This window comes from Rhinatrema bivittatum, chromosome 2 (genome assembly GCF_901001135.1).
Source record: "Rhinatrema bivittatum chromosome 2, aRhiBiv1.1, whole genome shotgun sequence".
Taxonomy (NCBI): Eukaryota; Metazoa; Chordata; class Amphibia; order Gymnophiona; family Rhinatrematidae; genus Rhinatrema; species Rhinatrema bivittatum.
The window spans coordinates 562,229,284-562,249,552 of NC_042616.1; the positions used below are offsets into that span (position 1 = coordinate 562,229,284).

General features: G+C 43.0%; 1 protein-coding gene across 1 annotated transcript in view; it reads left to right on the forward strand.

Moving 5' to 3' along the window:
• Positions 1–20,269, forward strand: part of CDH19 (cadherin 19) — a 427,290-nt gene that overhangs the window by 127,239 nt on the left and 279,782 nt on the right. Inside the window, exon 2 of the mRNA XM_029590918.1 lies at positions 17,840–18,200. Coding sequence (XP_029446778.1) covers positions 18,003–18,200 — 198 coding nt within the window. The 5' untranslated portion in view covers positions 17,840–18,002. The remainder of the gene's footprint in view (positions 1–17,839; positions 18,201–20,269) is intronic.

Genomic DNA, 20,269 nt, shown 5'->3' on the forward strand with positions numbered 1-20,269 from the left:
ATATTGTAGGTATTCATAATGGCCATCCCTAGTATCAAATGCTGTCTTCCAGATGTCATCAGGTTGGATACGTACTAAATTGTATGCAACTCTCAAATCCAACTTGGAAAATACTCTGGCGCCTTCAAGGCAGTCAAATAATTCACTAAGGGGTAGTGGGTAACGGTCCTTCCACGTTATAGCATTGAGACCCCGATAATCAATGCAAGGATGAAGTCCACCATCTTTTTTCTTCACAAAGAAGAACCCCGCTCCTGCAGGCAAATCGGATGGTCTAATAAACCCCTTCTCCAAGTTTTCTTTTATGTACTCCGACATAGCTTGAGTCTCAGGCTGTGACAAGGGATAGGTTCTGCCTTTGGGAGGTGTCATGCCCAGCAGAAGTTCAATGGGACAGTTGCATTTATATTACAGAGGCGAAGTGTCTGCTTTCTGTTTTGAGAATACATCACTGAATTCCGCATACAGTGGAGGCAGACCAGGAAGCATTGTAGACTTCAAAACAGGTATCACGGGAGACACCGGCCGGAACCAAGTAGCTTGGTATTTTGGATCCCACTTTACCAGCTGCAGAGATTGCCAATCGAACTGGGGTTCGTGAGTCTGGAGCCATGGCAACCCCAGAATTACCAGATATGTTGATCATTTCAACACGCAGAAGGATGTTTCTTCTTTATGGAGGGTAACCAGTGAAAGGTGAATAGCCATGGTCCGATGGGTAATTAGACTGGGAATATGTTCTCCTTGAATGGAGGCAATACGAAGACTCACCTCCAACGGTTGAAGGGGTATTCCCAGGAGCTTGATGATATCGTCCATAATGAAACTGCCACTCGCTCCGGTATCGATGAGAGCAGTGGTGGCGAATGTGTTGGCCTTGATACCCAGGGATACTGGAAGCAAACGTTGAGGGCCAGAAACAGTTGCGCCCAAGCTCGGGACCCCCGCTGGGGTCAGGCACTGCAGTTTCCCAGACGGACCAGGCAGAACTGCAGACAATATACAGAGGTGCCACAGTAAAGGCAAAGCCCTTCTTTTCTTCAGTGGAGATGTTCTGTGGGAGACAACCATCCCCGGTTCACCTCCATAGGTTCCACCGTGGAGGAAGGTGGTAGTGCTACGTTCCTTGCAGGAGTGCAGGGTGCACTTGCAGGGCATACTGGAGAAGAGCATGGAGTCTTTATTTCTAAGTGTCTTTGCCAGAGATGATGATCAATCCTTCCGGCAAGGGAGATCAGGTCCTCTAGAGACGTGGAAGTCTCACGGACGGAGAGCTCATCCTTTAGAGCAGATGAGAGTCGATCTAGGAAGTTGGGTTGCAGGCCACTTTTCTCCTCTCTGTGTCTTGGAGTCCTGTTCTCTCTGCTGCTGGTTCCTGTTTGCAAGTTTCATTAAACCCCCATTGTTAGAGTACTAACAGGATGCATTGTTTCCTTCATTGACATTACTGGGAAAAGAATGATATGATATAACAAAATTGTTGCGCTCGGGGGTGTACCCTTGTCCTGTGGTAGTACAGGGACTGTCCACAGGGGGTGGAGCATGGAAGGAGACAGAGGCAGTGTAGAGCTTCACCACTGGAAGCCCAAGATCCCCCTCGGAGAAGCCCATAGGGACCCAGGATCCTTGGATCTAGGCGGGCCTCGCAGGGTCTCCTGGGAGAGTGTAAGTCCGGTGAACCCACAGATGCTAGAGGAGCACTATTGGCTTTGAGGCTGGAAACAGGTTGGAGGAGAGCAAACCAGAATAGAGATGGCAATGACAAGGCTAGGGACAGCGCCAGAATCAAGCAAGGTCAGGCAAGCAAGATCAGAGTCCAGAAGTCAGTCTGAGGATTAGTCAACGAAGCAAGGGTCAAGATCCAGACGTCAGGCAAGGTCGAAGAGCAAGCTGAGGTCTTGGGCAGGCGGCAGGCAGGCAGGTCAGGAACAAGCTGAGGTCTATACCAGAAGGACAGTCCGAGGTAAGACTGGGGAGATGAACACTGGAACAAGCAGGGCTAGGAAGCAGGAATAAGCAGGAACGGAACTGGAACAGAAGGATCCAGGAACGAGACTAGGAACAAGCAAGCAGGAACACAAGCAACGGCAATCTCAGGAACAAACCGACCCAATTGCCAAGGCAAGGAAGTGAGGCCAGGAACTTCCTTTTAACATGAGTTCAATCAGGGTGCGCCGTGGAAGTAGGCCCCGCCCTGGAACCTACATCAGGGCGGCTGATGCGCGCGCGTGTAGGGGCGTGGCTAGCTGCTTTTATGCCGAGGCCCGGCGTGAGGCCTAGCGTGCAGCCGAAGGCCTGGTGACCGTCTCCTCGGGATGCCGGGGCCTAGCTGGACTTGCAAGGGCCACGAGGCAGACAGGACCAAGACCCACTGTGGAACCCCGAAGGTGAGCGGTCCCGTGCATGGGACAACCGTGGGTGGAGCGCATAACAAAAATAAATGAATGAGAACTTGGTAATCAAAGGAAATAAATGGGAACCATGCTAACATACTGATCCAAAAAGTATTCTATGCGCATATCCTTAGTTCCAAATCTGTCTTTGTGAAGTCATATATACAAATACATTTGGTATAATATATCTTTAGTTCAGTCTAAAGTATTTTTCTGCCATTTTCTTTTCAGAATCGAATTAGCTTGCAGGAATGATATCTATAATTGGTCTGGCATAAGTATTATCCAATGCTTAGGTCACATTAGAATATGGGATATATGTGGATCAGAAGACTAACGGCATCATTAAATAATTCTTATGGTGTTCCATTAAAGTGTATCACAGCCTGGAATACAGTGCAAAAGGAACTAAAAAATGTCTTAGTTATTAATTCATATATAGGTGTTTACATGAAATGTACTCTGTACCCATGTAATATAGAATATTATAGTGTTGACATTTATTACTGCAAGATATAATACTACAATTATGTAGAACAGAAACAAAATTTAAGTGAATAAGTATTAGTAATTACTTAACAGGCATGAATGTAAGGTGCCTGTTCTTATTTACATAAGAGGACTTTCAAAATGCTATGATAAAAGTCACATCTATTGTTAAATGTAAGAAATGCAATTAGGACCATTTCCCTAGGAAATGGTTTACTGCTCATTATGAACACAAATAAAACGGTAGGGCAAAAAACTTTCTATTTCTCTTTATCTTGATACTCAAGCCTTTTTTATTTGCCTTCTTATAGATGTATCAGAGGATATTCCAAAGTTTATTTGTATTGCATAGTCCACCGACACGGAATGTGTTTCATACAAGTAAGTCAGGAAGGACCAAAAATCACAAATTGTAGGAATTTAAGAGAGAAATGATGACTCACAGGATTTAAACATTTATAGAAGTGATGCATCGGGGAACCCAGTTCAGTAGGTTTACAAGGTGTTCAAAAGCCAAGATGAAATCTATTACATATATTTATAATTATCTGGCATTTATGATTGGACATTCATTACTTAATTAATACAGGATGTGAATAACTATATCTTGTAGATCAAAGCTAACTATACTGTATTCTTATTAAGTTCATGCATATAAATACGGTGGATTTCTTGAACATTTGCTGATAAGCTACTTTTATTAAAGCCCACATGAAATGATTTAACATGCCTCAATGATTATTTTAAATTGACCAAAGAGTGATCAGCGTTAGGATGGAAGGTCAAAATGCAGTTAATTTATAACTTGATGTGCATGCTGGTGCTGCCTCAGTCTTGATTGACCTCACATTCCTTGAAAAGAGAAGTGATTGAAAGGAAAGCCATTATTTCTGGTTCCTGGATCAGCCGAAAAGGGTCAATTTGACAGAAGTGCCCTGTTGTCTTATTAATTTGCAATACAATGCTAACCCTCCAGCATGAATAGCAAAAGTCAAGGAAAAATTCATTTTGTTTCAATTTAATTATTATTCAAGGTCAAGAGACAAACCATTTCTTTATTTACTTTCCTTTTTAGCTAAGTATTTTTTGAGTACAGTGAGATAGCCCTATTGATTCAAAAGACTGAATACACTGCTTTCATCTTAAGAAATAGTTAATAGAAGTTAGATTTTGGGCAGGCTTATACTGTAGAGAGCAATTTCCCTGTAAAAAGATATCGCTCTGAGCTTTATGTTTGTATATGTGGACAAAACCTTTATTCTAAGACTTACAAGGTGACTATTCTCACTCAGCCAATGCAATTTATTCCAAACTGACAGTTTTGTTAATTCTGTCAATATAATCTCCACTCACAGCAGACGATAATAGAATGCATCTTCTGGAAAGACTTCCTATAAAACAATATTGTATGCTATCAATTAAATTCACTTTTGAACCTAAGGAATTCCAAGCTATATTTTTCTTTTGTCTGATTAAATGAAAACAGGAAATGACAGAGGAGTTTGAATTAGATGACAGAGTTAATTTCTATTGACCAGCCAAGAGTCAGCTGCAGATTTCAGCTTGGCTGCTTCTTATCACTAGTTCAGTTTCTGTAGCTGCATTAATTGGAGAGTGGATGTAATAGGAAGAAGTCTTGGGGGGCGGGGGAACAGTCATGTTTTGATTTCTGTCATTGGTCAGCAGGATGGCAAGCCTATATAATAAACCTGAAGAGTCTCCTATAAGCACAGCTGATAATTAACATCATCTATGCTGAAGAATTGAACTGTTTAAAAAAGAAAACCAGTATTTTTGTTGTGGTATGACATTTTAAAAGCAATTATTTTATGGGGCAGATTTTAAAAGCCCTGCGCGTGCCGAGCCTATTTTGCATAGGCCTGGCAATGCTCGCAAGCCCCGGGATGCGCGTATGTCCCGGGGCTTTGAAAAAGGAGCGGGAAGGGGCCAGGGTGCTAGTCCAAGGCGGTCCGGGGGCGGGACTGAGGCCTCCGGCACAGTGGCCATGCCGGGGGATCGCGCGCCGCAAGTTACACAGGCATATTAACAAAATAAAGGTAGGGGGTTTAGGTAGGGCTGGGGGGCAGGTTAGATAGGGGAAGGGAGGGGAAGGTGGGGGGGAGCAGAAGGAAAGTTCCCTCTGAGGCCACTCCGATTTCAGAGCGGCCTTGGAGGGAATGGGGAAAGCCATCAGGGCTCCCCTAGGGCTCAGCACGGAAGGTGCACAAGTGTGCTCCCCCTTGCGCGCGCCGAGCCCAGATTTTATAACATGCGTGCGGTATTTTTAACATAAGACAGGTTGGTTCTTATTGAGCAGGAAGTCCAAAGAAGCAGTAAGAAACCACTTGGTACCAAAATTACTTAAAAAAAAATTAATCATTGACACATGTACGATAACAAAATACTGGCACCATGTTACAAACTTATAACTCAGATAGCAATAATGCAGAAATAGATAAGCTATTCTGCTGGCTTATATGCAGACAACAACATGTAAAACAAGATCAAGTGAATTAGCCACATTATAACCAAAAGCTTGTCTCAAACACTCCTTGATTGTGAGCTCAGTAAGCAGGTATTTTTGAAAGGCAATATGAATATAACTGTGATCTATTGTTAAAATCTCTGAACACCTAACTTAGGCCTGGATTTATCAAATGCACTAAATATTGCATGTGATAGGAAAAGGGGTGTGTTTTATGGTAATAGGCTGTTTATTGCAAAGTGTGCTATGCATAGGTATTACTGCAGACTGTGATAACTTTTTTGAACCTTGCGGTAAGTACCGCAATTGTTGCAATTCCTACCTACAAACACTGGGGGGAGAGAGAGAGAGAGAGAGAGAGAGAGAGAGAGACTAGCAATAAGGCCCTCATACTAGGTAGGTATTTATATCTCTGTAGGAGGCCCACCTAGTAACTCGATGTGAGGTTTAGTGGCTTTAGTGCACTTTGCGATATTTTGAGAGAAAGAGAGAGAGAGAGAGACTAGCTATAAGGCTCTCATACTAGGTAGGTATTTATACCTCTATGGGAGGCCCACCTAACCCCTACACTAATACCTTAACCTCATCTCGAGTAGCTAGGTGGGCCTCCTATAGAGGTATAAATACTAGGGATGTGAATCATTTTTGAACGATTACAATTATCGTCAGATAATTTTAAAATTGTCCAAAATCGTTAGAGTGCAAGATACAATACAAATGCCCCCGATTTATCGTCAGGGGCATTTGTATTGTATCGTCGCCCGTATGACATAGTGAGGGCAAAGGTAGCGCCGGCGCCATTTTGAAGATTGGCAATACGGCCCGCGTGCAGGAGGTCGCTCCCGGACCCCCGCTGGACTTTTGGCAAGTCTTATGGGGGTCAGGAGGCCCCCCCAAGCTGGCCAAAAGTCCCTGGGGGTCCAGCGGGGGTCCGGGGGCGATCTCCTGCACGCTTGACGTCGGGAACCAGGAACCAAAATGTTGCGGGCGCTACCTTTGCCCTGTCACATGATAAGGGCAAAGGGCCACCGGCGCCATTTCTCTCAACGCAGTCGTGGCCAGAGAGAGGGAGATCGCGCCAGGACCTCCCCACTGGACCCCAGGTAATTTAAAACATTTTGGGGGGGTTTGGGAGGGTAAGGGATTTGTTTTAAAGGTTCGGGGTGGGTTTTAGGGATTTTTTGGTGTGCCGGAACCGCCCCCAGGTCGCGTCTCGGCGTGCTAGCCGCCCGCTGGCGCGCGGGGATTTACTTCTCCCTCCAGGAGGCTTAAATCCCCCAACAAAGGTGGGGGGGGGTTTAGATAGGGCCGGGGGGGTGGGTTAGATAGAGGAAGGGAGGGGAAGGTGAGGGGAGGGCGAAAGCGAGTTCCCTCCGAGACCGCTCCGATTTCGGAGCGGCCTTGCAGGGAACGGAGGCAGGCTGTGCGGCTCGGCGCACGCCGGCTGCACAAAATCGGCAGCCTTGCTTTTGTTTGCGCCTGGTGCGCCAACAAAAGTACGCGAAGGCGCACTTTTTTAAAATCTACCCCTATATATTACATGATATCAGCAATATTTTGCAGAACCCAGCCCAAATTATCACCCTTATTACAATGAACTGATTTCCAAGGAATTGCATGCATGACATTTGCAAATCTATGCAAAGCAGCTCATGCATAGGCAATCTGATGTAAATAAATTAATATGGCTGTCTTAGAAAGTTGCCAGTCACATTAATCTAACTACACCTACCTAGAAAACATTAATCAAATGTGGAAACATCGAGACCTTAATGTGGGAGATTTAAAGAGCTTATCCCAGGCAAAAAATATTGGCCAAAATAAAATGTGTATGGGGGTCAAATGTGACCCCCTCCTCAAGGTGGAGCATTTCCCAAAAATAAAAGACTATATTTGCACAATGATGGAGCCACCCAACCCAATCTAAAAATGACAAAGATGTGGTCATTAGTCCCTCCAACCCTCTTTTCCAAACCAAACTGTGTTGCCTGGAACCCCCCCCCCCCCCCCCCAAGAAACCTGATAATGCTGGAATGAATGCCTGGAAGGGGACCTGTGTGTAGATCCAGGCTGCAAAAGCAAGGCCCGTAAGGTCATTCCCAGGAGTTGCTCAAAGTTGGTGGAGGTAGTCAGAGGCAGGAGAACCTGTGTGGATGTGTAGTCTTGAGCAGCCTGCCAGCTGTATTGAAGAAAGAGCTGTGGAAGCAAGGGAGAGGCTCCCAGAGTACTGAAGAATCAGTGTTATGTTGAAAGAAGGAGGGGGTGGAGCAGGCAGCGCAGCAAGAGGATGTTGCTGCCACTCACTTTAATGATAGGGAGGTGGCGGTGAGGGAAATAAATTTGTGTTGCCGTGATTTTGAGGGATGAGGCTCTGCCAAGTGCCTGGAGGCACAGAGAAGGCCCCTGGCATAATGGCTGTCTTTCTCTTTTCTCTATTTGATTATTATTTCCTACATCATCATATTACATTTTTTTACCAACAAATTGTTTGAGGTGGATTACAACATCAATCAAACAGCCATAATTTAAAACATTCAAATTACCATAAAACATACTCATATGCATCAAAGAAAATAAAACATAATAAATTAAAACACTAATAATCTAAAACATTCAATTACATAAAAGCTTTTCTGAACAAATACTTTTTTGCACATTTCTAATATATTTATAATCACTCAGTAAATGCATTTCCAAAGGAATACTATTTTAATAATTAAGTTTGCTAACATTATGAATGACATCAGCAGATGACCATGGCTCCAGCCCAAGAGATAAAAATGTTACGGGTATACGTGGAACCAAGACAGGTGACTGCTTACCTTGTCTCGAGAGTCACAGCAGACGTCATTCAGGAGTCAGCCAGCAGACAGGGTGGTCCAATAAGCAGACAGGTGACTGCTAATTGTGCATCATGTGCCCAACGCAGCACTTTTAACCTCAGACATTTGGGAACCACTGTCTTACCAATGGGGACCGTAAATGTAGCGGCGAACAGAATTTTTGCAGGGTCTATTATGTATCAGGGAGGTTCAGGCATATCATCAAGGTTAAAGCTTCTCGAGAGAGCGTCCGCCCGCAAATTCTTTTGTGCAGGTCGAAAATGGAGGACAAAATTGAATCTGCTAAAATAAAGTGCCCACCGAGCCTGCCGGGGATTTAACCGTTGTGCTTTCGCTAGGTATTCTAAATTTTTATGATCCGTATAGACAGTTACAGTATGTCGGGAACCCTCTAGGAGATGACGCCATTCTTCAAAGGCTAATTTTATGGCCAAAAGTTCCCGATCTCCAATGGTATACATTTTCTCTGCTGATGAAACTTTTTTTGAAAAGAAGGCGCATGTCACCAATTTCCCATCGTCTGTTGGCTGTAATGAAACTGCACCAACCCTCACAGCAGAAGTATCAACTTCAAGAATAAAAGGTTTGTTGGAGTTGGGACGCCGAAGACAGGGGTCCTTGATTAATTCCTTCTTCAATTTAAGAAAGGCATGAACAGCCTCTTCTGGCCAAATCTGAATGGGTGCTCCTTTCTTTGTGAGAGCAGTCAGAGGAGCCACCAATGAAGAAAAATCTGGAATACATTGGTTATAGTAATTAAAGAATCCCAGAAATCTTTGTAAAGCTTTCAATCCTGTAGGTTGCGGCCAGTTCAAAATGGCTTTGAGTTTATCCGGGTCCATGGATAACCCTTTATTGGAGATAATATATCCTAGGAATGGTAACTGGTTCTTATGAAACATACACTTCTCTAAGTTTATGTTCTCTGAGGCATTGAAGAACCTGTCGCACATACTCCTGATGTTGTTCCATGTTGTCAGAGAATATTAATATATCGTCCAAATAGACAATAACATGAGAATAGAGAATGTCACAAAATATATCATTGATCATGGCTTGAAATATGGCAGGAGTATTACAAAGTTCAAATGGCATTACCCTGTATTCATAATGTCCATCATGCATATTAAAGGCCATTTTCCATTCATCCCCTTCTCTAATTCTAATTAGGTTGTAGGCCCCTCTTAAATCCAACTTAGTAAAAACTTGAGCTCCTTTAATCTGATCAAATAATTCTGAAATAAGAGGGATAGGGTATCTGTTCTTCCTGGTGATATTGTTTAACCCCCGATAATCATACAAGGTCTTAAAGTTCCATCTTTCTTCTTTACAAAAAAGAATCCTGCCCCAGCAGGTGAGGTGGAAGGTCTTATAAATCCTCGTGCTAAATTCTCCTGAATATATAGAGTCAAAGCTGCTGATTCGGGTTCAGATAGGGCATAAATCCTGCCCCTGGGAGGAACCTTCCCTGGAAGAATGTTGATAGCACAATCATAGTCTCGATAAGGTGGTAGTGATTCTGCCTGTTGTTGGCTAAAGACGCCTGCAAATTCTTCATAAGGAGCGGGAATAGGTGAAGAAATCTGTGTATTGTGGATTTGACAATTCTGAACTTTCTTTAAACAGTTCTGGAAACAGAAGGGGCTCCAACTAACCAATTGTACAGAAGCCCAGTCCAGTCGGGGTTGATGCATTCGTAACCAGGGTAGACCCAATATCACTTGGTTGACTGAAGATGGGAGTACATAAAGTTGAATACTCTCTTGATGAATAACCCCGGAACTCATAAGGATGGGTTTGGTAATCTGAGATATTCGAATGCCCAGATGCTGTCCGGATACAGAGGTAACCGAAAGAGGAATGGGTAATGAGTCCACAGGAATTTGATGACTCTTTACCAGGCTCTCCTCTATGAAACTGCGGGCTGCCCCTGAGTCTATGAAAGCCTGGAATGTAATAGGTTCCTGTTTAATGGCAATGGTTACTGGAATCAGTAGCTGGGGAGAGGGGATAGTGGGACCCAGGGAGGCATCTCCTACCTGACCTAGGTCCGAGAGTTTCCCGATTTGTTGGGACATTTGTTAATGAAATGACCTGCCCCGGCACAGTTCATACATAGATTTCTCAGTCTTCGCTGTTGACGTTCCTCCGGAGATAATTGGAATCTGTCAATCTGCATGGGTTCATCGGTGTTAACGGGCTCCTCAGATGGCCGTGGAACGACAATAGGTTGTTGAAAGGTTGGAGCCAACCAAAATGTTCTACAGTTGGCCAAACGTTCTCATGCTCTTTCTTGAAACCGTAAATCCAAACGGATAGCTAAGCAGATAAGTTCCTCCAGAGATTCCGTGGGATCCCTGCCCACCAATTCATTCTTTATACTTTCCGACAATCCTTGTCGAAAGATAGCGGTGAGACTGTCCTCTCCCTAAGCGAGCTCTGCTGCCAAGGTCTGAAATTGAATAGCATATTCACCCACTGAGCGAGAGCCTTGTTTGATCTGTAGTAAATCATTGGCCGCTGAAGTCGATCGTCTCGGTTCATCAAAAATGAGATGAAATTCTTTCAAAAATCTGTCCAGATTGTTAAGAATGGGGTCATCCCTCTCCCATAAAGGCGAGGCCCAAGCCAGAGCTGAACCCTCCAGCAAAGATAAGATGAAGGTAACTTTAGTCTTATCTGAGGGGAACGAAGTGAAAAGTGCATTCGACACTGATTAATGAAGCCTCGACACTGTGCAGAAGTTCCGTTGAAACGCGATGGAGGAGGTAGATGTATAGGGTTAGGTGAAGCGTTGACGGAGGCTACTGAAGTTGCAGGTATATGTGCAATGGCATCCATGTGGGCGACTAGCCGGTCTAGGACTCCAGTAACTTGATCGAGAACCCCCTGCTGTTGTAGCCAGGACGCCAAACTGGGAATAGACTGAAGTGCAGTCAAATCAACTGGTTCCATGGTTTCGGCCAACTGTTAGGGGTATACGTGGAACCAAGACAGGTGACCGCTTACCTTGTCTCGAGAGACACAGCGGATGTCAATCAGGAGTCAGCCGGCAGACAGGGTGGTCCAATAAGCAGTCCAGGTCTGTGTAAACAGCAGATTACAATATCCAAGAGACGATCCGGGTCAGGGCTGGCAGCAGGCAACGATAATCCAAGGTAGTCCAGGTCAGGGCAGGCAGCAGGCAATGATAATCCAAAGTCAGTCCAGGTCAGGGCAGGCAGCAGACAAGAATAATCCAAAAGGCTATCCGGGTCAGGGCAGGCAACAGGCAACGATAATCCAAAGGCAGACCAGGTCAGGCAACAGCAAGCAACAGGAATCACAGCAAGCAGCGAACCAGAACTACTTGTGGCCGAAGCAGCGAAGAGGGGAAAGACTCTCTTTAAATACCCAAGCCTTCCCGTGCAGAACAAGACCTCCGTCGGCATCTGAAGTCACAAGGGGGCGAGGCCTCATCCCAATTCGCGTGGAGCCGTACCAAGGAGGAAGTCAGTCCTGGGGAGGAACGCCGGTGCTCGGGAGCTCTCTTGCAGGTAACAAAAAGTAATAACAATAAAGTAAAAAATTAAATTAAAATATAAACAATCACAGGGGAGAGGTATATAGTGGTTGGGGGTACTGGGCAAGCCCCTGCCACATGTAGAAGGGACTGTAAAATATTTAAAAATCACTTCATTTTCCCCATAATGTTTTTGGAGCAAAACCCCCACAAATTGAATACTATTAAAAAGAATGACATAGGGGCACTTCAAAAAAATGGAGTGAAAATGTTCATTAGGTTTTTATTTGGTGATAATATGTAATGGGCACTCCAGATCGGGTACTAATAAAGAAAGGAAGTATTTTAGGATAAATTTGAGAGACATAAAAGCAGGCTAGAACGATGATGGTCATGTTTTGCCTTCTGCAAAACAAATTGGATAATGTTTGGAGTTTAGAAGTGGTTTATTGAAAAATTGACTTCATACTAGTCAACTTAAAGTGATCCAGTATGAGCATTCCTCAAGAAATCTAGTGCTGTACACGTTAGTGCAGGTACCATTCTGAAGCTGTCTCCTAGGAGATGAGAAGATGGCTAGTAAACAATATGGGGCAGATTTTAAAACCTGCGCACGGGCGTAGATTTGTTCGCACAACCTGGCGCAAACAAATCTACAGCCCATTTTATAACATGCGTGCACGGCCATTTCCTAAGTCAACTTGATTAATTGCAGTTAATGGACTTATGCTCCAAGAACATATCCAAACTTTTTTTAAATTCAACTACACTAACTACACTAACCACATCCTCTGGCAACAACTTGCAGAGCTTAACTGTGAAATGAGTGAAAAAGAATTTTCTCTGAGTAGTTGTAAATGTGCTACTTGTTAATTTCATGGAGTACCCCCTAGATTTTCTATTATCTGAAAGAGTAAATAACCTATTCTCATTTTCCCATTCTAGACCTTGCATGATTTTAAGGACCTCCATCATATCCTCCCTCAGCCGTCTGTTCTCCAAGATGAACAGCTCTAACCTCTTTAACCTTTCCTCATAGGGGAGCCATTCCATTCCCTTTATCATTTTGGTTGCCCTTCTCTCATTTATCAATATATTATAAAGCACCGATCCAAATACAGATCCCTGAGGCATTTCACTGTTTACTCTTTTCCACTGAGAAAATTGTTTCCCGGATCATCCCTGGAGCTCTTTTTAAATATTGATGTTGCATTAGCCATCCTCCAGTCCTCAAGTACAATGGATGATTATAATGATTGATTACAAATTTTAACTAACAGAACTAAAATTGCAATGGAGAAGGTACAGAGAAGGGTGACCAAAATGATAAGGGGAAAGGAACAGCTCCCCTATGAGGAAAGACTAAGGAGGTTAGGACTTTTCAGCTTGGAGAAGAGATGGCTGAGGGGGAATATGATAGAGGTGTTTAAAATCATGAGAGGTCTAGAATGAGAAGCTGTGAATCAGTTATTTACTCTTTCAGATAAATAGGTGGGACTCACCTGGATGGAGCCCACCCTTAACCGTGGCATCAGCCCTCCCTGCAAGATGGGCGGAGAGGGGGAAGGGAGGGGGCACCAGCATGCATGTACAACGTCACAGGCCCTTTAAAGGGCTGTGATACCCAGGAGGAGATCCCTTTTGGATCCCTCCCAGAGGAAACCCACCCACCCACCCCGCAATGGGAAGATCATGAAATACAGGAGCTGTCAGGTTGTGAAAATGATAATTCTTATCAGGACAACGTTGTTTAGCATGTTTATGTAGGTAGCAGGTAGAAAACATATGTTAGTTAACAACTTAACCATTGTATAATGTTTGCGGTACATTGTCGCAGCTGGGAGGGAGGGCAGTGACCCGGGCCGGTTGGGTAGCCTATTGGTGCTGGGGGAAGAGCAAAAGGTGACGGCGTAGAAGGTGCTTGAGGACAAGACGGGGGGCCATGGATTAATGCTGCCTTGCTTGGTCCCTACTCGGATAGCGATGGACACAAATTACTGGCCCGGGTACCCATTAAGGTTTAAGATATGATGTGTAAATAAAAGCTGCAGCCTTATTTTACCAACATTAGTGCCAGTGTGGTTTCCTGAGACAAAGAATATATATGTGACATAAAGTTGGATAAGGTATAAAGGTTCCTCGATGGACAAAGTGAGTCAGAGTGGCGACTTCTAGTGTTATAGAAAGACTAGGGGGCACTCCATGAAGTTAGCATGTGGCACATTTAAAACTAATCGGAGAAAGTTCTTTTTCACTCAACGCACAATTAAACTCTGGAATTTGTTGACAGAGGATGTGGTTAGTGCAGTTAGTGTAGCTGTGTTTAAAAAAGGATTGGATAAGTTCTTGGAGGAGAAGTCCATTACCTGCTATTAATTAAGTTGACAGCTACTGCTATTACTAGCAACAGTAACAAGGAATAGACTTAGTTTTTGGGTACTTGCCAGGTTCTTATAGCCTGGATTGGCCACTGTTAGAAACAGGATGCTGGGCTTGATGGACCCTTGGTCTGACCCAGTATGGCATGTTCTTATGTTCATATCATTTTGGTCGCCCTTCTTGGTACCTTCTACATTGCAATTATATCTTTTTTGAGATGCGGCAACCAGAATTGTACACGGTATTCAAGGTGTGGTCTCACCATGGAGCGATACAGAGGCATTATGACATTTTCCGTTTTATTCTCCATTCCCTTTCTAATAATTCCCAACTTTCTGTTTTCTTTTTTGACTGCTGCAGCACACTGAACCGACAATTTCAATGTGTTATCCACTATGACCCCTTGATCTCTTTCTTGGGTGGTAGCACCTAATATGGAACCTAACATTGTATAACTATAGCATGGGTTATTATTCCCTATATGCATCACCTTGCACTTATCTACATTAAATTTCATCTGCCATTTGGATGCCCAATTTTCCAGTCTCACAAGGTCTTCCTGCAATTTATCACAATCTGCTTGTGATTTAACTACTCTGAACAATTTTGTATCATCTGCAAATTTGATTACATCACTCATCATATTTCTTTCCGGATTATTTATAAATATATTGAAAATTAAGGGTCCCAATACAGATCCCTGAGGCACTCCACTACCCACTCCCCTCCACTGAGAAAATTGTCCATTTAATCCTACTCTCTGTTTCCTGTCTTTTAGCCAGTTTGTCCACAAAAGGACATCGCCACCTATCCCATGACGTTTTACTTTTCCTTTAAGCCTTCTGAAAATCCAAGTACACTACATCTACCGGTTCACCTTTATCCACATGTTTATTAACTCCTTCAAAAAAGTGAAGCAGATTTGTGAGGCAAGACTTGCCTTGGGTAAAGCCATGCTGACTTTGTTCCATTAAACCATGTCTTTCTATATGTTCTGTGATTTTGATGTTTAGAACACTTTCCACTATTTTTCCTGGCACTGAATTCAGGCTAACCGGTCTGCAGTTTCCCAGATTGCCCCTGGAGCCCGTTTTTAAAAATTGTGGTTATATTAGCTATCCTCCAGTCTTCAGGTAAATTGGATGATTTTAATGATAGGTTACAAATTTTTACTAATAGGTCTGAAATTTCATTTTGTATTTCCTTCAGAAATATGGGGTGTATACCATCCGGTCCAGGTGATTTACTATGCTTCAGTTTGTCAATCAGGCCTACGACAGGTTCTAGGTTCACCATGATTTGGTTCAGTCCATCTGAATCATTACCCATGAAAACCTTCTCCAGCACTTTGTCCACATGAATGGCTTTTTAAAAATTTCTATGACAGTATGTTACATTTTAAAATGTAACTCCTTTTAAAGTTACTGTTAGTGGAGGGAAATTTCCCTTGTGCTATTCTCACTAAATTGACATCAGCCTATGCTATACTCAAGGCCCAGGCTTCAAGACTTGGACCTGATGCCTGGTCCTTGGCCTAGGCCAGGGACCAGGCCCAGGCCCAATGCTGTGGCCCCATCTGGAGACCGGGCCCCAATACCAGACCCTTGGCCTGCACCCAGGCCCAACAGCGAGACCCAACCCAGAGACTGTATCCCAACTTCTGGGCCTCCAACTAGACCAGGGTGCAGGCCTAGGCCTGAAGCCAAGACTTGGTTTTTGGCCCGGCCTCAGGCCCAAGTCTGGGGCTTGGTCCATAGGCCAGGTCATGATGCCAGGGCCTCAGCTCAGAATTAAGCCCAGGGCTGGTGCCCAGGCTTCAGAATTCTTCCACAATATCATCTTTCTTCTGTCTTCTTAGCTGAAATGACACTGTCTGCTTGGAAGGCGCCAGAGTTAATTAACTTCCTTGACAGTGGAGAGCACAGTATTGATGTATGGCTGTTAATTGTACTGCCGTACACTAATACGGCACTCTCCACTGGGGAGGAAGTACAGAAATGAATTAACACCCATGCCTCCCAAGCAGATGGCTATAGTCCAGCAAAGAAGACAGAAGAAAGAAGATGTTATGGGAAAACCTCTGAGGCATTGGCATTGAGCCATGGCCTGACCCTGTGCCAAGGTCCCAGAGTCAGGACCCAGCCAGGGACAAAGCATGGGCCTTGTTTCTGGGTCTGGGCTGAGGACCCAGCAATGGGACCTAGTTTCTGGCCTGGGTTCAGGCCTGGGGCCAGGCTGAGGCCATGGCTTCTGGACCAGGCCTCCAGGTCAGATCCTGGTGTCAAGCCTAGATTTGGGCTGAGGCCCCAGCATCAGGACCTGGTCTCTGGACTGGGTCACTGTGTGAGGCCTAGGCCCAGGCCCTAGCCTAGATATCGAGAACCAGCATCAATGTCAAGTCCTGACATCAGGCCTGGGTCTGGGCCAAGGCTCTAGTGTTGAATCTTGATCTCAGGGTCTGGTCTCTGTGTTAGGCCTTGGCCTGAAGCTGGAACGCTCCACTGGAGCTCTGACAGCTCAGGTATGCTTTATTTTTTTTTATTTTTGGGGTGTAGGTCAAGGTGCCAGTGTTTGGCCTTGGTCTTAGCCAAGACCCCAGCATCATGCTCAGGCCTAGGCTCCAGCCTATGCCTAGGCAAAGCCCCTGCCTCGGGCCTAAACCCAAGCCCTGATGTCACACTTAGATCAACACCCTTGCTTTGGGCCTTGCCCTATTCCTTAGGTGAGGCCCTGGCTTCGGTCCTGGGCCTAGGCCTGATGGATCAATTTTTTTTCAAAACAAAATCTGAAAACCAAAGATATTTTGGTGGATTTTCAATCATTTTGCTTTGATAAGGAAATGAAGCGAAATAGGAAATGTAGTCTAATTTCTTATTTTGTTTCTCCCAAATGCCCATCCTTGGTGAATAATACAATTTTTAACATGCGTATGCTAAAATAAATTACTGCAAGTTTTAATGTATATGTACTATTTTAAGTGGCAGCTCTAAGTTAAGTAGACAGGTATATGAGAGCCTGCAAAAAAGGTGTGGGCCAACAGATACAACCTGCTGAATTAGTGGAGTTTTGGGGTAGTCGACAAAATGCAAAAAAATCTTCTATGAAACACTTTATTGGTGATACTATATCCTAATTCTCTTATGTAAATTAGGAATTTCATTTATTGTCTTGTGCTGGCATTTATTTTATCTCATAAAAGATTAGATGAACTCTTTTCACAGGCTGTTATAATTTCACAGATACTTTTGATGCTTAATGTATGTGTTCAGTATTTTATAACCTTTAATAAACCTAACTTGACTGAAATTTTCCCATTGATATTAAGACAGCACAGACTGGAAATCAGAAGCATTCTAATATACAACCTAATGTGTCATTTTTTTTTCTAATATTTCAATTTACATTCTGAACCTGCTCCTTTCCTATTTATACAAAACAAAATAAAAACAAAACTAGTGGGACCAGCATGCATGTGGGAAGGGAACTAAAATAATTATTAAGATAAAGACTCACTCATTAACTTAAGTAGGCTCAGGTCTATGTAACTGCTCTTTACAGTAATTCTACCAAATTTTTGGAATCCAATCAGATTAAGTACGCAATTTAATTTAGGGATTTAATTTTTTTTAAATAGTGGTACCTAGAAATGACATCAGCAAAAGAGTGTTGAATTCTTTGTTTTTTTGTCTGAAAAGCCTATTCATGTATTTTTTATTTTGATATTCTTTTCTTTCTCTCTTACGAACAGGGAACTATTTTGATGTCCTAAATCCTGGGAAAGAAAACTTTACAAGTCCACACTGTAAGGTTTTGCTGCTGAAAGGATAAAGAGATATTTTAGACTGAAGACATGATTTTAACTTGTATCTATGTTTTTCCACGGATCCTAAAATAAAACAAAAATCGGAACCATGATCTTTTCTCTCCAGCTGCCAGTTTTTCTGGAACTGGTTCAGCTTTGGTCTTGCCTCCTAAGCATGGAGATCCCAAAACAGCAGAGCATGGACCAACAACTTCTGAGCCCTCAGAGATCTAAACGAGGCTGGATGTGGAATCAGTTTTTTGTCTTGGAGGAACAGACCTTGACAGAGCCTGTGAAAGTAGGACGGGTAATTATCCCTTTTTTTTTTTCTTTGATGGCCAAGTCAGTTGTCTTAATTGCCTAAAACTAAATTACTAGTAAACATCTCTGGTTAGAAATGCTAATGTGAGATTAAAGAGTTTGTAATAATTATTTCTTGGTTTGAGTGTGTAAAAAATGAAAAGAATTAAAATAGAAGGAGACATCACTTAACAACATCTGGATGCTTTGCTGGTGCTATTTTTGAGACACTGCACTAAATCAGCAGTACCAAGCGTAGTGATGTTTACAAATAGCATTTAGCATGATTTTCTATTACACTTAAATAGCAGCTGATTTACCCCTCATTAATTTTTAATGAAGCAGATTACTGCCAAATCCTTTCTGCATTAAAATGCTGCAAGAACCTGCATGGTTCATTAGATCTGTGTAGCTTTATCACAAGGGACAATTAGCTTTCCTTGGATTTGCAAAGCAAAATCCAGTATTTTAGGACAATCTCCTTAATGAGACTTAACATCATCCAGTATGTTTATTATTATTTTTTTTTTTTAAATGGTGGTAATTGTTATCAGTAGATCCAGTGCCCTTTTTTGCCCTGCCCTTTTTGCATGAATACTCTAAAATAAGCTGAAGTGCTAATTGACTAGCACTAAAATTTAATTGGTCTCTAGGGGTGAATGGTTCAAAATACATTAATTGCATTTCCATGGCCTCACTAAATAACTAGCAGTACTGTGCTTCACTCAAAAATAGCTGCTGTTCGTATAGCTCAGATATAAAGATTTCTGGGCTGGTATCCAGTACCCAGTGCCTAATGACAATGATTTGTGAATATGTATATTTTTCTTTCAGCTATTGTAAAGCTTAATAAAAAAAAAATTAGAACCACCAATACCTTTTGTTAAAAGTCCAAGAATAAAGTAATGATAGTGGTTTAATTGTAAAATCAGTTAACTTATGGATACTTAATTGGTATTGTAATTGCATCAGACATATGTACTTGCAAATTGACTTTCTTCAGAGAAGAATGTGGCTCATTGTCATTATCTTTAAATGAGACAATAACCTAAAACTAGTAGCTGACTTTTACAAGCCAACAATTTTTATAGAGAACTGTGTCAATAAAGGACTGAATTTAGTGAGGAATCTGAGGATGGGATGAAGGTTGGAGCGATTAGCTGTTCCAATAGGTGTCAGTTGTACATCTCTGAATACTCACTCAGGCTGATGCAATATGGGTGCGTAGAAAACAGGTGCCCAATGCTGAGCGCCCGCTTACCAAACATGCACCCAGCCACCTCCCTGGGCTTGCAACCCAATATTTAAATGAGGGGGTCACACTAAAAAGGAGGCACAAGGGAAAATTGTGTGTCCCTAGTGTCTCCTTCAAATCAGGAACCCAGGGGATGTAGCAATCATTGCGGTTTAGGAAAGCAGATGCTCAATACAAGCGTCCATTTTCTCCCACTACCGGCACAATGTACACTCACAAGATCCATGGCCTGGACCGTGTATCTTGCAGATATATATTGGGCACCCAGAGGTTTTTTTTTCAATACTTTTTTTTTTTACCTGGATGTGCTTTCTATGGTTCCTCGTACTTAGTATCCTGACAATACTAAGAAGAGGAATCACAGAAAGCAAGATTTTTTTGTTTATTCCAATGAGCCCTTGAGAGTGGCAGACCTGGGCTGGCGTAAAATTTGCCACATTGCAATGAGCGCATTGGTTATGCAGGAAATTTTTGAATCACGGGGATTAGCTAATAGCCTCGTCTATATGTACTTATACATGTGATGAGCGCTATAAGCTTCATGATGGTTTGGAAGCTTGTTTTGGACATGCTAATTCCAGTATTGCATTGGGGGTTATGGACGCACATCCAAAATGCGTGTCCAATCACGAGTAAAGCCATGCGCTCAGCTGAGCACACTATATTGCATCGGCCTGACTGAAAGCACAGCAATTCTTTTACTCCAACTGCCTTCAGAAGTGCTAGATATTTTTACATCTTGATTGATAATTGGTTCTCTTATTATTTGCTCTTGTTGCTTTTCTGACCAAATTATTTTTTATTTCATAGAGCTCAGCTTT